The 17,859-nt window shown below is 43.5% G+C and overlaps 1 protein-coding gene across 2 annotated transcripts in view; it reads right to left on the reverse strand.

Annotated features, from left to right (window-relative positions):
• Positions 1 to 17,859, reverse strand: part of CAMKMT (calmodulin-lysine N-methyltransferase) — a 434,161-nt gene that overhangs the window by 49,363 nt on the left and 366,939 nt on the right. For both annotated transcript variants that reach the window (XM_066594497.1, XM_066594496.1), the window contains one exon: positions 11,752 to 11,815. In XM_066594497.1, coding sequence (XP_066450594.1) covers positions 11,752 to 11,815 — 64 coding nt within the window. The remainder of the gene's footprint in view (positions 1 to 11,751; positions 11,816 to 17,859) is intronic.

The following is a 17,859-nucleotide window of genomic DNA, read 5'->3' on the forward strand; positions in this document are numbered from 1 at the left end:
CCCAATGCAAAAACTGTAACGAGACCCCTACTATAATTGTCGTTTACAATACTAGTCTCCTCATATGGGGAAGAGGGGTGTTATGGGCCCCCAAGGCTCCAGCACCCAGGTGCAATTGCATCCTCTGCACCTACTATAGTTACGCTCCTGATGCTACCTTTATAGTATGGTGTAAATAGATGGACAGTAGGGTTTCACAGACGTCTATTAGTGAAATGTTACATGTCCATACAAATCGAAGGCATTACTCCCAACAATCCCAGTCCAGCACGACAGCCCTGGTTTTTTAGGCAATGTTCCACTGTCCCTGCATGTCTCAGTGTTCCCTGGGCTTCCTCATCGTACTCCCCGTCGCAACACCACCTATCAGTCACTGAGCTGCCAGCGTGAGCTTGTCATGCTTCGATCATGTATTCTCCCAGCTTCCTGCTCTGTCTCCTGCATTATGCAGTTCGGAGTTGAGGCAGCAGAGCGCAACTGAAGGAAAAAGGCAAAGCCAGGACCAGCAATCAGTGAGAGAGACCAGGTAAACTATAGCGTCCCCAGGCACTTCATACATCATCTTCAAATTTCCTATTTCTTGCTCGCCTCATCCCATGATTAGAATAACCTGTTACTCTCCATCTTTTGAGATTTTGGTAAAATAACACTTTGACACTTCTCATCATGCCCCGACAATTGCACACCTTCAGGACATGCTGGGAGTTGTAGTTTTACCAAAATCTTGTGAGTCTACTAAAGTGTCCCTGCAGGCATAATCTCCCATGCAATTTGACATTGGTCATACCGCCTGTAAAGACAGCTCAGCTGCACAAAGGCCCAGAAGGAGAGGAATGTTGCAGAAGAACTATCTTCTTTCTTAACACAGACCTAGCTGACACTGCCCGCTCTGTGTACAGAAAATATCTCCTTCCACATCTCCGGCAGCTATCAGTACAGTATGTGCAGGAGACGGGGAGTTGGTATCCTTTGCACAGAGCATGCAGCATCAACCAGGAGTTTTTGAGGAAAGAAGACAGAAGGTTCAGAAGTGGAGACATTGAAAAAGTTCTATAACTTATTGGGGCCACAGAAAGGTTACTAGGGGTACGAAGACCTGCAATTGTTGGGGTGTCACCTCCCGGATCCTGGAATTGTGGGTGCGCTGCTAGTTTGGCGGGGCTGCTGTCTCTGTCCCCGTGCCCCACCGGGTTTCCACAATCTGCGCTCCTTGCTCCAGTGTCTCCCGTGGCCGCTCTCCCTTCTTCCTCATGCACTGTCACCCCCTGCGGCTCCCATATGTGCTGTGATGCCGTCTGTGAAGCCGGCTGCCCAGTCCACTTGCCGGCCCTGCAGTCTATGTTGCCAGACACAACCGGTGAGTCTTGCCGTCGCCCTCCACTGTGTGCTGCCCAATTGGCAGCTAGGGGCCTGACAGGGGCATTCCCTTCTGCTAAGTGCTGTCACATCCCTAACGTCCAGTGGAGACAAGGTACAATAGTATCGGGGACAGAATCATTAAATGGGGCCACAAAGGAGACACTATCACTTAGTGGGGGGCCACAGAAGAAGAAATATCACTAAGTGGGGTCATATAAGTTGCACTATCACTGAGTGGTGCCACACAGAGGGCACTATCACTAAGTGGGGCCACAGATGGGACACCAACACTTTGCAAAGTCACAGAGGTGGTATTATTACTTTGTGGGACCACACAGGTAGCACTATTACTGTGCAGGGGCATCAAGAAGAGGGGGCATTATTAATTTGTGGGGACACTGAGAGGAGGAGTGAAGCAGAATTGACAGTGTACAGAGACAAGTTGTTACTAAGAAGAGGTAATATAACTAAGTGGGGTCACAGAAGGAGCACTATCACTAAGTGGGGCCATAGATGAGCAACTATTATTTTGCAGAATCACAAAGTAGGTATTACTTTTTGGGGCCACAGAGACTGCACTGTTACTGTGTGGGAGCACCAAGAGGAAGTAGCACTATTACTTTATAGGAAAACTGAGAGAAACAGGTAGCAGCAGGATGGAGAGTGTACGAAGATTAATTGTTTCTAAGAGAAGTCTTCATGGCGGTCTGGGCCCTGATAGGAGAAACAAATGCATGCAACTACAGTCAGAGATGACGTCACCTGTTATCACTGGAGATAACTGCACCGTAGTCACTTCTCTCTGTGTAGAACTGCCATCTGACTACAATTTGATGACCTATTAGTTCGAGCTGAAGCACTGTCTCTAAGCCCACAGCAGCATTGTCTTACAATGTGTGCGTGTGTGATAGATTTGTTGTATTTTTTGGATGGGCAATATTTTTTGTATCAATACTGTAGGCAAACATGCGGTGGGTGCAGAGAAATCCACTCTGTAATTGTGATTTGTGTGTACTGCCAAAATTGCAAGCAACTCTTTCTATAGCAATATTTAATCAGTGTCTAAATGTCCAAATATCAGCCTTGATGGCGTCACTCATACAAAAACAGGAGCGAATGACAATGTCATCTATAAGTAAACATAGTAAATAAAAAAAATACAAAATACATAACGTGCTACCTAAAAAAGAACAAACCCTGAACATGATAATGCTGCGAAAAGATTTGTAGACAAGCACTTGAATATCCTTCCTGCGTGACGGTTTCCCCGCGGGAAGCTCTGACAACACGTACACAACAAGCTGATCTTTCTAAATGTGTATTAATACTAGTAATACGTTAGCGAAAAATAGGATAACAATCGGGGCCATGTCACAGAGCGAAGTAGCGATACATAATAACCTGACAAAGCGTAAGAATGAAAACCTAACCTGCGTCGCCCAGGAAAAGCTTTTATTTTCCAGCCTGAAGCTGAAGATGAACTCAGTGTCCCATCGGAACTGTCTCTCAGGTGGTGAGCATTGCTGTGTATTAAAAACTCAAAGTCTATCCGTGAAATACTGCAGAGAGCTATGGCATAAGGAGAAATAAACTCACAATCAATTCATGGAGAACAGCAGGGATATACTTTAGCGGCACATTGCAGCATACTGAAGGCATAACCACCAGCACGCCTTTCATCTCAAAGTTAAAGTGAAAACCTGTGTTCTATCAGAACATCTTCCCAGGTGGCGAGAATTGTGAAAACAAATCAGGCAACGCACGGCCCTTTCACAGTGCTATCCACTTTTGCTAGAATTTCCTTTCTTCAAACCTGTTGCTGATCCTGCGGCTGTCCCCTTAAATACCTCCCGTGAGTATAATTCCATTCTCAAAAATATACATTTTAACTCTATTTAATATCTCCCTAAATAAATGGCTAACAACTCAATGTGTTTCCTTTATAGTATGCTATAAGGATATTTCAACGATACGTAGGGATAGTGTGAGTTAGAGAGGATCTGTTACGGTAGTTCTAGTAAGAACTTGTGGGTTGGGAACGCTATCTTTTCTCCTTAGGGAGAGCACATAGAAGGTGCGTGAGTGAGGAGACTTATAAGGCCATTCATGCTCCTCTGGGTAATATGCAAATAAGGGAGATGGAACAATACCTCTGTAGTGTGACCTATTGGAAGGCAGCATTCCTGAAAATCAAAGTTAGACAAGCCTTCTAATAATGACTAGGAATTGAAAGCCAAGCCATCTCCCTTTTTTTGCATATTGCCCAGAGGAGCATGAATGGCCTTATTAGTCTCCTCACTCACTCACTCACTCACTTTCTAGGTACTCTCCCTAAGACCTTAGTCACACGGGCGTTTTTTCACGCGATTTGCGCATCGCATGACGGATGCGCATGCGCAAATCGCGTGACCGGCGCCCAAAAATCGGCCCAAAAATCGCCCGAAAATCTGCTCCTAGCCGCGTTTCATTAGAAACGGGCCGGAGCTGTCCAGCGCATTGCATTCAATGGAGACGGCAATACAGCGGCTCCATTGAATGCAAGGGCTGCGGGCGAGTGTGGGATGAATTGTCGGGAAGGGGTTAAATATATAACCCCTTTCCTGCAATGCATCCTGAAAAGTGAAAAAATAAAAAAAATGTATGTACTTACCTGCTCCCGGCAGCTGGAGATCCCGGCGGCCGGCCTGCAGTGGGTGTGAAGGGGGTGTGACTCAGGCTTGCCCCTGATTGGCTCAGCGCTGAGCCAATCAGAAGCAAGTCTCAGTCACACCCATTCATGAATTCATGAATGGGTGTGACTGAGATCAGCCTCTGATTGGCTCAGGCTGAGCCAATCAGGGGCAAGCCTGAGTCACACCCCCTTCACACCCACTGCAGGACCGCCGCGGGGATCTCAGGCTGCCGGGAGCAGGTGAGTACATCCTTTTTTTTTATTTTTTCACTTTTCAGGATGCATTGCAGGAAAGGGGTTATATATTTAACCCCTTCCCGACAATTAACCCCGCGCACGCCGGCAGCCCATTGCTTTCAATGGAGCGGCTGTATTGCCGCTCCATTGAATTCAATGGGCAAACATCGTTCTTCTCTGCCACAGCTGTTACAGCTGTGGCAGAGAAGAATGATTTGTCTTCTATATGTTCTCATTGGGGTCGGCGCTGCTGCCGCCGGCCCCATTGAGCGCATATAGAGAAGAGAACAGAAATCGCAGATCGCAGATAGGTGCGATCTGCGATTTCTGTTCTCTAATTTATCGGACGAGCGCATAAAAAGCGCTCATGTGTCCGATACCATTGCAAAGCAATGGTTTTAAAAAATCGCCGGACGCATGCGCATGCGCAAATCGCGGCAATAAACGCCCGTGTGACTGAGCCCTAAGGAGAAAAGATAGTGCTCCTGACCCAAGTAACAGCCTCTCGCTAGCCAAGCCAGAAACCTACTGCACACTGATGAGGGGCAAACACCCTGAAACAGCTGTCTGTGTATGGATTCTGGCTTGGCTTTCTAGTTCCAGTCATTGTTAAAGGCTTGTATAATTAGTCTAACATTGACTTGCAGGCATGCTGCCTTCCAACAGGTGACCCTACAGAGGTATTGTTCCATCTCCCTTATCAGTAAGAACTTGCATTCTTCATGAAATATCAATCCTGGAACATTTTTTTAGAGCTCCGTGTCGTACCGTTCCTCTGTTATTCCTCCTAAAAATCTTGTATATAAAACGCAAAATCTGTTTGTGTCATATACAAATCCACATTTCTGGTCCGATTTGAGTGAACTTTTCACCACCAGGCAGCGAATACTGGCGTAATTAAAAATAAAAAACTCACCGACTTCCTCTGTAATTTTTGTTGCCAATAGCAACTAATTACAACTCTGCTTTCAATTATTCTACTACTGAGGTAAAATAAAAGCTGCACTGTTATTGGTTGCTACTGCAGCGGGCCAGACCCATGGAGGGTGCAATTGGCGAAAATGATGGTAGTCAAGGTGGTGCCGCTGCTCTTCTATCTTAAAACGCAGCTTGGCATCCACGCTGCAGCAGTGGTAAATTTAGGTCACACCTTAGTGGTGCTCCCTAGGGTGCTACCCGCGTAGTCGGGTAGGGTAAATCCCAGTGGGGTGCTACCACTGGAGTCGTGTAGGGTACAGGTAGGGACCCGTTCAGAACAAAAATAATAAATCTAAAAATGAGAGAAGTCCTTTCTCCTGGAGGGTATAGTGTGGTACCTCAGTGCGGATGTAAGGTTGGTGAGGAGGAACTCCAGGAGTCAGGGTGAAGGTGCAACCAGATGAGCATTTTATTGGAGGAAGAGTTCTTCCTTAAGGGCACAGCATAAAAAATTATTTTACGTGATTTTGAGATAATAAACATGAATTTAATTTGCTTATCTTCAAGATGACTATAGACATTGACTTGACTTTTACCTTGTTCTGTTGTCTGATATTATCTGAACATGGATTTAGGTTACTTTTTCTTTCCTTGTGTTTGCTTCCCTGCATTTAGCTCAGCCGTTGGCCCTGACTTTTCTCCCTTTCCACGGTGCTGACCCTTCACTGCTGTAGTCCTACAACTTCTTGCTCTCTCCCCTTCTATGACATGGAGATGATCTTAGTACTCACACTTTGTTATCTCCCCACCACACTGGCTCTTATCTCCTTAGGTCTTCACTCCTCGCCTTCTCCTCTCTTCCTCCTCGACTCTCCTAGACTCCAACTTTCTCCAGATTCTCCTAAGCTCCATCCTCTCTCTCCTCTTATACTATCACTGTAGCCCAACCCATGCAAGGGAAACATTACCCAATCAGAGGCCCTCTTTCTTCCTGCCATCTGATCAACCAATCCAACAGGCTGTTGTTAGATGACCTGTAACCCTATGTGGATGGGGGAACCTGTCAGTGATACATTACACAGCAGCAAATGTAAGAACACAAACTTTAACATTTGTCCCACACAATAATAAACCTGATTTTAACCGTGATGTACCACAGAAGTGCTGTAGCACCCACATCCGTGGTACTACACTAGAGCTCAGAGTTCATTTCTTATACTGCTGAAGTAAAATGAAAGCTGCGCTGTGATTGGTTGCTATGGGCAACATAAATTTTCTTTTGGATGGCTTTCATAACAGTGTGGTACTGGCCTTATTTTTGTGGCCCACTTTCTATATTCCAGAACTGCTATTCATAAAATTGCACGGGGTATATCACCTATTTTATAACTAAATTTACAGCTGAGCGCATGTTCTACACAGTCTAGTACTATCCAATCAGTGCTAGACTCTGTAGAGACATTGTACAAGAGGAATTGTAACACCCACTTGTCCATTTTCTTCAAAAATTTCTAGGAGGAATAACAGAGGAATGGCACAACACAGAGTTCTAAGAAAAGAAGCTCCAGAATCGTGATTTCAAGAGGCATACAATTATTTACCAAGGGGCCTTTTAGACGGAATGATTATCACTCTTGTTCTTTCACACAGGAGCGATACTCCTTTACTGAATGGACGCAGAGCACGCCGGAGATTGCTTCCGACCGACCGCCTCCATTCACAGTAAACAGACAGTTGTTCATAGATGAGCGGCTGCCCGTTTAAATAGACCGATTGTTGTTTGCTTTAAATGCCTGCCTAAACTGAATGATGAAAGAGAAGCAAAACAATTATCTTTCATCATTTAGTTGCTGGCCGCACTTAACCGCAATTCAGTAATAATCTAAACGGTAAGCATTCCATGTAAAAGGGCCCTAAAACAGACCTGTCAGAAGAAGTGACAGGTCTTTTTTAGGGTACTTCACAAGTAGTGGAAATTCAGCAGATTTTTAGAATTTTTAGGAAGAGTGTTTTTTTTTTTTGTTTGGCTATTAGTACAGTGTAAAACCAAGCAATGTCTTTTTTCTGTCACTTTTGGTGTGCTTTAAAAGTCAGTGGGGTTTTTTGTAAAATGCCGCATGCGGACTTTTTTAAGGCTGGGTTCTCACACGCCGGATTCCTGATGGAAATCTTGCGGTTTGGCCGCAGCGAAAAACCGCAAGATTTCTGCCGAGAGAAGCGCTGCTTCAAAACCCGCGGCACTTAGCCGGGGGTTTTGAAGCGGCCTGGTCGCTCGCATAGAGGAGAGCATGGCCGCAGCGGAAGAAGAAAAAAAATGAACATGCTGCGGCTGGCGAATCCGCGTCGCAGCGCCGGCTTTGCCGCGGCAGATTTTCTGTCCCGTGTGGACGAGATTTCTAAGAAATCTCGTCCACATGGCGGGCCATGCCCGGGATTAGCGGCCGCAGGCGGATTTGCCGCGGCGAAATTCCGGACGGACCAAATGGTGTGGATTTTGACACAGATTTTATACTAATAAATAATAAAAATAAATTTAAAAAAACACCACCAAAAAGCATTTGAAAAAAAAAAATGCCTGAAAGTTATGCCAAAACATTGAAAGGGCGTGCAACTATAATCAATTTAGCACCACCATCTGTTGTACTTAGTACGCTATAAAGCTAAGGTTGATGTTTCTGCCACCTATTCTCACCCGTTTCCAATTCATCTAGGTCCATTTTAGCCGTGATCACTTCCGCATATAGGTTAAACAAGAAGGGTGACAGGATCATGCAAAAAATGGGCCTAGACAAATTGCAAACGGGGAGAGAATAGGTGGAAGAAACATCAACAATCTCCGTTATGTGGATGACATAACTCTACTTGTAGAAACAGAAGCCGTCTGAAGCAGCTGATATGTGAGATTGAAACTGAAAGTGAAAAAATGGGCCTCTACCTGAATTTAAAGAAGACAAAAATTATGACAACTGTAAGAAATGGCCAAATTCAAATCAAAATCTACAACGAGGTCATAGAATGTCTGCGAGGCTGCACCTTCCTTGGTTTGAAAATTAACCAGGCTGAAGAATCTATGCCAGAGATAAAACGTAGGATAGCATTAGAGCGAAGCGCGATGTTAAACATGGACAAAATATGGAGAAGTAGAGATATCGGCATCACAACTAAACGCAGGATAGTGCAAACCATCATTTTCCCCAAAGACATGTATGGATGTGAGAGCTGAACTGCGCAAAAAGCTGATAGAAGGAGGATTGATGGGTTTGAGCTGTGGCACTGGCGAACGCTGCTGCGTATGCCCTGGACGGCGAGAGTAACAACCAGAGAAGTCAGAATCACATAAGACCCGATATAAGGGAAAGTTGACAAAACTGAAACTTACAGATTTTGGCCATATAATGTGAGCAGAGTCGCTGGAAAAATCAATAATGCTTGGACAGATCAGCTGCAAAAGAAGACCCGGCCGCCAAAGAACACGATGGCCGATAGTGTCAGAGCTGATACTGGCATGGAGATCACACAACTAAAAGAAGCAGTGCAAAACCGAAAAACATGGAGGGAGGGAGCCTTTAGGGTCGTGAACGACAAAACGGCTAATAACAACAAAACTAAAGTTGTATTTACATGAGCAATACGAATTGCACCTGAGATCCTCGTGAACAACGTGCATTGCACATCACACAGACTCTCCCTGTGTATGCTATTCGATGTGTGGTTCACCACACATTACATGCCCTCTTGTTGTGCGAGACTTGTGCAAAAAGAGGAAATGTATTGACTTTTCAAACTTGGACAATCAGTCCGAGTTAAGAATCGCTCATGTACATGAACCCATTCATATAATTGGGTTGTTTTCCCTTGCAAGTTCCATCCATATCACAATTGGATGGAACTCACGCAGAAATATCGCCCGTGTAAATACACCTTTAACCCTTTCCAATCCACTGTCTGACGTCTAAAGACATAACGATTTGAGGCTGTACAGCTCCGATGTTGGAAGACGTCTGTCAGGGTTCTCTTACTGTATATTGCTAGCCTCTCTGCTGTTGGAGGCTATCCAACGTGTCACCTCATGCAGTACTGGCTTTAGCCAGCAGATAGCGCCGTTTTATAATGGCAGAAAAAAGTATGCCCCCTAGGAAAACCAGGATACAAATTGCATTGGAAAGGGTTAACATAGAGTCCAATATGTCTGTATGGCTAGCCCATGGATCTTGAAAGCATTGCAATGGCATTCAGTCTAAAAATCCATTTTCATAGATAATAAAAGTGTGTTAGCTACGCTGACAGTTTTTGTGTTTTACGAGGTGTACTCTAAACTCCAACCTCACCGTTGGCACCATAGAAAAATAAACATGGTCGTATGCTTTGATACAAGACAGAACAAAGTGCTGAGAATACAGTAGGGGGTAATCCGTGCATTAAATAATCCATTAAAACTTAAGTCTTCTCTCTGCAAACACCAGATAATGAGATATTTAAGGTGCGTCTTCCCTAACCCTGGATTTACACACATGCCAAATGTATTATGATGCTGTATCCATATAAAGTAACGTCTTAGGCAATGTTTGTGCTTCCATTGTTAGAAAAATGTATTTAAGTATTGACTCACAAAAGTCTAGTGTAAACTGGCAAATCAATCCGCAACTAACTAGAAGTGATAGTATTCAAACCCGCTGTTTGCGGCAGTCGTCCTTTAAAAAGCAACTGATGCGGAAAGAGTCAAAATCAAGAGGGTGACATACTTATATCCCCCTTTAAGTGCTCGGTTCAGTTGCTCCCAACATAAAGTATAAGAAAAACAAATTTATTAAAAGTACACTCCATGTTATGCCTTGTGCAGGCCTGAAGGGGGCGTGCATGACACTTTCTTTGTAACTCTTCGAATCCCTGTGTTATAGACCACTGGGGGTCCGACTGCTCGGAATCCCCCTGATAATGAGAACAATATATCTGAGTCCCACTTGTGAACGCAGCGGTGTTATGCACGCACGACCACCACTCCATTCACTGTCTATGGAGATAGCCGATTGACTATGAGCTCTATTACATGGAATGACCTGTTAGGCGCAAATGCCCGAAAGGTTGTCCCAAACATAATCTTCAATATAATCAGCTATGATCATCAGTAACTGGGGGCGGAGCGGGTCGGCGATCGTTCCGGTCCACCTTCGTCCATCCACAGTGAACAGGCAGTCGTTCATGAATGAATGACTGCCTGTTTACAGAGCCGATCCGTCATCCAGCTTTATGCACGCATAAACTGAACGACTAACAAAAAGCGAATGAATTCTCATTCTCATTTAGTTGGGTCATGGATTTACACTGAACGATAGTTGTTTAGATTTCCGCTGGATGCAGGAATCTGAACAATTCCATTAGTCCTACAGAAATGAATGGAGCGGTGGCCATGGACGTACACCAACACTGCCTCACTTGGCGGACTTGAGGCGTGGCGTTCCCTGGGAGTCTCAGAGGTTGGATCCCCAACAATCATACATTTAGCATCTATCCTATGGATAAATGTTTTGCTGGGATAAGCCCTTAAAGGAAGGCTGAAGTAGGGACTAGAGATGAGCGAGCATACTCGGTAAGGCGATATACTCGAGAAAGCAGTGCCTTTTTCGAGTACCTGCTGGCTCGTCCCTGAAGATTCGGGGGGGGTGGAGGGTGGTGATGATGTTCTAACTACCCACACGTTGACACTGTACCCAATCATTGTCCTGTTATCATAGTAGCACGATGGTCACATGATCGCCAAGAACAATAACTACATGTGCGGGTAGTTAGATTACATCACTGCAAGACAGCAACAAAACAGCAGTGGGACCATTGAAGCACTGGAGCTGCAGTGGCGAGTATTAACCAGGTAGGTAATACTTATTTTATCACACCACCTTCTTTCAGCCAGCGTTTTAAATACGGTATCTCAGAGAACCCCTTTAACAAAAAAATGTTCAACATCATATGTTGGATGCCAGAGCCAGCCAGACATTTCCCCTGTAGCATCTGCTGAAAGTGAAATATAACATTACATGGCACCATTCGAATGAACAGTTGTCAATGAAATACATGGACAACTCAAGTCCACTAGAGCAATAGCCACTAGGCAGATGGACAGATATTGTCCTAATGGGACAACCCTATTAACTGTAATTATTTTCAGCATATCCCTTTAATTTTTTTTGTGTGAAGCTAGATCTATCGCACACGCAAAAAAAAAATATTACCATCTTTCTTTTTACTTCAACACAAATCCAGCATTATCAAAGAAAAATACTCTACAAAACGTTTGATAAAAAAAAATAATAATCTCATTCTATCTTTGAAGCGGTTTCATTTATTTTGCTACCCACTGTGAGCCTTATCGGAAGGCCAAGTAGAAGAAGTTTCCCTAGTTTATGATTAGGAAAGAATCTGATAGATTAGAAGACTCAATTGAAGTTGGACATAATAAGTATTACAGTATTACATGACATTAATCCTGCCATTCCATTACTTTCTCAATCATTGTGCAGAGACTAATTATTCTGAAGCCAGTGATCAGGAGAAAATAGAAACATACTTACACTGGGCTGGAGTAATCTCTTTATTGCATCAACAAGGCAAGCTCTGTACTGGTCCAGAAACAGGCTGACATTCAGGAAAGAACACATTGTGGATTACAGGAGAGTTTTGACATTTTAATGATACAAGAAAGACAAATATTAAACCAACTGAACTCATTTAGCAGCGATAATGAGGCTTTTAACAAATTCAATTAGTATCAAATTAGTAGCAAGTCATTGGCTAACCAAAAAGTTACATGAAAGGACCTGGTGGGCATTTCCGCCTATAATAGAAAAGACATCACTCGTAAATGTCCTTGACATTCATTAGGTCTACCTACTAATATTCTGGTTACTGGTTTCTCTCCTTATTTTTTTTTAAAAAGTTAGAAATAGAAATGGCAGTCATTATAGGTATTGAAAAGTTGTCACTCTTGAATCTATCGTGGTACATTGAGAATCACTAGTTTTGTGAAAGATTAGTGTCAACTAGAGATGAGCGAGCATACTTGCTAAGGGCAATTGCTCGAGCGAGCATTGCCCTTAGCGAGTACCTGCCGGCTCGAGAGAAAAGGTTCGGGTGCCGGCGGGGGAACGGTGAGTTGCGGCAGTCAGCAGGGGGGAGCGGGGGGAGAGAGGGAGAGAGAGATCTCCCCTCCGTTCCTCCCCGCTCTACCCCGCAGCTCCCTGCCCGCCGCCGGCACCCGAACCTTTTCTCTCGAGTGGGTAGGTACTCGCTAAGGGCAATGCTCGCTCGAGCAACTGCCCTTAGCGAGTATGCTCGCTCATCACTAGTGTCAACCACTATGGAAATTGTAATAGTTGCCCTTTCTTGTCACTTAAAGATGTATTTTGGGCATTTATTTTTAATATTCTATCCTTGGGATAGGTCATCAATAGGTGATTGGTGAGGCTCCGCCCTTGGGATCCCCGCCGATCAGCTAATCCTCTTGCCTGCTGTCAGTGTAGCAGGACCGGATGTCTGTGTTGGTGGTCACAGCTAAAAGCGTAAAAGAGGGCTTCACTCCATTGAGATCAATGGGAGCGATTCTTCCTTTTACACTTCCGGCCCTGAGCACCAACGTGGACATTTGGCCCTGTAGCACTGACAAAGGGTCTGAGCGTCAGCTCATCAGCAAGGATCCTGAGCTGTGGACCCCCGCCGATCAATTACGGATGGCCTATCCTGAGGATAGGTCATCAATAGTAAATGCCCATATTACCCTCTTAAAAGAGGTTTTCAAGGTTGTACAGCCCCTTAGAACGAAATACATCCCATGGAAAGTCTTACAGCAACCCCACCAACACCATCATCTGTCAAATCACTGTCTTAACCCGAAAATCCCCATCAGGCTGTTTTCAGATGGCCAAAATACAGGAATACCTTTGCGCCCATATTACGAACGCAACACCTGGACCTCCCATGGTTCATCAGAACGGGAGTTAGAGCACCATAGAAACCTTCAGTTGTTCTAATGCTGGTTCTAATGAAGCATGGGTCCGGATGTTGCAAAAACCCCAGCAATATGGCCATCTGAAAGCAGCCTCACAAATGGGAACGGGAATTATCAGAAAGAACTAGGAACCAGCCGTATATATAATTTTAACAACTTGAAAGAAGAGGACAACCCGAAGGAATGTTTTTGAAACTAGCAGGAAAATGAATACATTTTTAAAAATGTTTAAAATAAATTATGACTTCTAATTAATGCTCCATAAATCCCTTTAAGTAGGCTACATGGCTTCAGCACGGCATTAGGTTAAACTCTTCATGTATGAATCAGGTTAAGTGTACAAGAGCATTATATAACGGCACAAGTGACTGTAAGGAGATTTGATGCGCTAGAGTAACGTGCCTGGAAGATGAGAATTATGTTGGTTATCATTATGAATGCTTAGAATACAAAGCCCTCATCAACAAGTGCAGAGGTGAATCGAAAAGGAGACAAGTCTCAGCTAAGACCTTAGACTGAGTATTGAATGAAACAACACCCGGAAAGACAAGTCAAGTCAGCAATATCCCCAGCAGACAAATTGGATGAAAGACTCAGAAGTAATTCAAGAAGCCTCGGCACAGCTGCTCAATAACAACGGCTAGGTAATAGATGTCATTCCCTGAAAATAGTTAAGGATCTAGCTACTAGGTCATAATACGGCTTATTCAAGACCTCCGAGAGGTCATGACTTCTTATGCTAATGCCACTATCTCGGTCAAGACGTTTTATAAATTACATGCAAATAAATCTATTGAGCTTTCTTTTTACGTATCTATCCGACTCATATTTCATATCTATCTCTCATATCTATCTCTCATATCTATCTATCTATCTATCTATACATTTTATCTATCTAATCTGAGCTCAAAATTAGAGCAAGTGCTCTCCTATCTTTATGATCTTTTATGACCACAGAGTATACACAACAGGAGTGGAAAATTGTAGGGAATCACTGATCCAGATGAATGGAAAATCAAGTTTATGTATTAGTATATTATATATATATACTTTAGCGGGTCCTGTGTCGGTTTGTAACCAAAATACTGCCACGATGTGGTTGGATGACCATATGTCACTCTAAAGCATTTATATATGTGGACAAACAGAGGGGGACTTGACACCTAATTGTTTAGACCAGCGTTTCCCAACTCCAGTCCTCACAGACCCCCAATAGGTCAGGTTTTCGGGATTTCCTCAGTATTGCACAGGTGATATAATTGTTGTCTTCACCTCAGACATTGCCACAGGTGTTCTTACTATTGGATCTCCTGAAAACATGGCCTGTTGGGTTCCGTGAGGACTGGAGTTTTGGAAACACTGGTTTAGACTATGGTGTACACTGCAACCTGCACTCACTAGCTGTGGGTGGGGGTTGAGGGAGAATACTGCCATGCCACCGACTCACCAGTGTGGTGGAGAGCAGCTCCTACTACATTCACAGTCAGCACCCACATGAAAGCGCCGTACAGGAATGTTATGTGGGCGGTACGGGTAAGGGGGAAGGAGAAGAAATCCTTCTCATTGGTCTATCTACAAAAATCTGAAGGGCTGTCACAGTGCAGAGGGATCAGCCCTATTCTCATTTGCACAAGAAAAGACTAGAAGGAATGGGATGAAACTGAAGGGGAGGAGACACAAATTAGATATTAGAATAAACTTTCTGACAGTGAGGGTGATCAATGAGTGGAACAGGTTACCACAGGAGGTGGTAAGTTCTCCTTCAATGGAAGTGTTCAAACAAAGGATGGACAGACATCTGACTGGGATTATTTAGTGACTCCTGCATTGAGCAGGGGGTTGGACCAGATGATCCTGGAGGTCCCTCCTAGCACTACGATTCTATGATCTATGATCATTCAAACTCACAGATCATTCAAACGCACACAGCAGTGTAGGGGAGAGTACCCACATCAAAACGCTATACAAACATGTACAACGTAATGTGGGCGGTGGCAAGCTGGGGGGGAGGTGGGGGCGTGCCAAGCTCACCGGCTTCTGTACCCAGCAGTTTCTGCTGCATTCAGCCACCACATCAAAGCACTGTACAGGAATATACAGTGTGATGTGGGCACTAACAAGCACAAGGGGTCAATGGGGTCCATGTTTATCAGCTCCTGTGCCAAGCAGTTCTAGCTGCCCAAGCACAGTGGGTTGTGAGGGCTGGAGGACACTCGTCTCTCAGATAAGTGGATGCATTTTCTGTTACTGTCACTGTCCTCAGACGGGCTACCTACTAGTATTTATATATTACATTAAGGTATTAAATTAAAATGAGGTGTAGTTAACTGTTGGGAAAAAAGTGAAAAAACATTTCAGATAGACAGGAATAACTAAACAAGGCAATATTAGCAGACTTTTATATAATGTGGGGGGCTAGTTAAAAATTCAGAGGCATGGCTCATTAATCTATTTCTTATGGGAGGAAGAGCTGGGATATCTTTTTTAATTTTCTTGTGCATTTTCTATGTTTAGTATTCCTTTAAAACTGTAAAGAAAATCCTTGACACGATATCCCAGCAAGCTGCATTATAGGCTGTGATATCCCAGCCACTCAAATGTCACAACTGTCATCTAAGAAAGGGACATTATTATCTCTCACCAGACCTATGACCGACTACTATAGAATTCTTTCATTTTAAAATAAATACATTTTGTAACAACCCATAGGAATTTTGCTAGTTTGTCACCTCCTGCTTTCTATGCTGTTGTTTTTGGGGTAGTTGCTATGCAGCTGTTTCTAAAGGTGATTTATTAAAGTGGCTAGGCTGACCTTATTACTCATCCAACCTCACTTAGGGTTCCCATTGGCTAGCCTCCCTTTACGTATTCCCTGGCCTCTGCAGTGTGGTTGCTGGTGAAAACAGTAACAATGTGCATTTAATCCAGCATTACATGTTCAAGTTCTAGCACCATGGTCTAATCTAGTTTGTTTCTTGTCAGTGTGGTCTTGTTTTTAGGGTTGTTTATTTTAGTCTTTGTCTCCTAGCCTCTGGCTTTGTCTGCTCATTTCTTGTTTTATTTACCTAGCTGCCATTCATTATTCAGCTTGCTTGTTTGGGTTCTTGCTTAGGTTCTATTGCCCTTATGTTCTTATGGATAGTATTTTAGACAGGGTCACTAACAGGAATAACTGAGTGCTACTCAGTACAGTGGTGTCTGGTGTTAAGGTCAATGTCAGAGAAAGAGTAAGGAAAGATATAAGGAGAGGTAGTGTTGGGGATAGGATTACTCCAAGTAAAGTGGAAACAAATAGAAACCTTGTAAAACGGACACTAAAGAAGTATCTACTTCACAATAGAAGTGAATAGTTCTTTTTGTTTTTATTCCGGAATTCCATCACAGGGCTTTTTTTCACTAGCTATCCTGGAGCTCCGAAGCGGAGTCACACAGCGTGTACAATAAGAATGTGTGAACACTCACTAAGGGCATGACATCATATATATGACAGCACACTGGGGACGAATAGTGGCTCAGTGGTTATGAGTGCTGCCTTGGGGGTCCTAGGTTCGAATGTAACAAAAGACAACATCTGTGTGGAGTTTGTATGCTCTAGCTATTTATTGGGTTTCCTTTGGGTTGGCTTCCTAGGAAACAGGTCTTGGTGTGTATGTCTTGATATATGGAAATAAGATAGGCAGCCATAAGGGGACAAGAACTAAAAGAATGCTGACATTGAATGTTCAGCTCTGTAGAATATATTGGTGCTATACGTTACGGCCGGCTACCCACAAGAGCATCTGACTACGAATTTGAAGAAGGAAAATTGTCAACTTCGAAACATTTTATGGGCAATTATATCCATCACTTCTTCCTACTAGAGTCAACACCCACCTAAGACTTTCACCTAAAATAACATTGAGCTAAAAAAGGGACTTTCTCTCCAAGTCTAGTTTATATTTACCACCTACTGACGTCTAAAAAACATTCCTCCACACGTTACATAGATTGTTCATCTATTACTTTCTAACAGTAGCTTTTCTTATGATCATCTCAGCTGAATGCCCACCCACATAACATCTTTTCACACTGGTAAGAATCTCTTACCGCCCATGAAATGTCTATTCCTTTTCCTCCGTCTGCTTTGGTGACTGCACTTATTCTTGTCACAGTATTTTCTTCACATCCGCCCATACTGTGTATCTTTCCACTGCTTAACACAATTGTCACTCAGTACAGACTGGAAACGGTTCTAGGACAGGATCTACACCTCTTTCTGAATCAAGCTCTTATGCCGTTCTACCATTACTGATAACATAGGCATAGGGAATATAATAACCCTGCAGTATTTTGCACATGTAACTGCTAAGTGTATCCGCGGCTCCAAATAACTTCTTGAAAAGAGTACTTGAGTCTTACAAGTGTTTGTAAATGTAAACATGGAAGTATATGAATGTAATCATGTATATACATGAACCTCAATCTGCTATTTTTTGTACAGTGGCTTTGTGAATAGACCTTGTTTTCATGTAAATGAGCACAGACTGTAAAACTGGCTCACTATTCAGACAGTCAGACAATACCACCCTCGCTAGAAAAAAAATAAAGAATTGAATCAGGCACCTAGAATACGAGCTTCAACTAAGGCTGTTTCTGCTTAGCCAGTTTCCTAAAGAAGGTCGTTTGCCAACAACAA

This window comes from Eleutherodactylus coqui, chromosome 3, assembly GCF_035609145.1.
Source record: "Eleutherodactylus coqui strain aEleCoq1 chromosome 3, aEleCoq1.hap1, whole genome shotgun sequence".
Taxonomy (NCBI): Eukaryota; Metazoa; Chordata; class Amphibia; order Anura; family Eleutherodactylidae; genus Eleutherodactylus; species Eleutherodactylus coqui.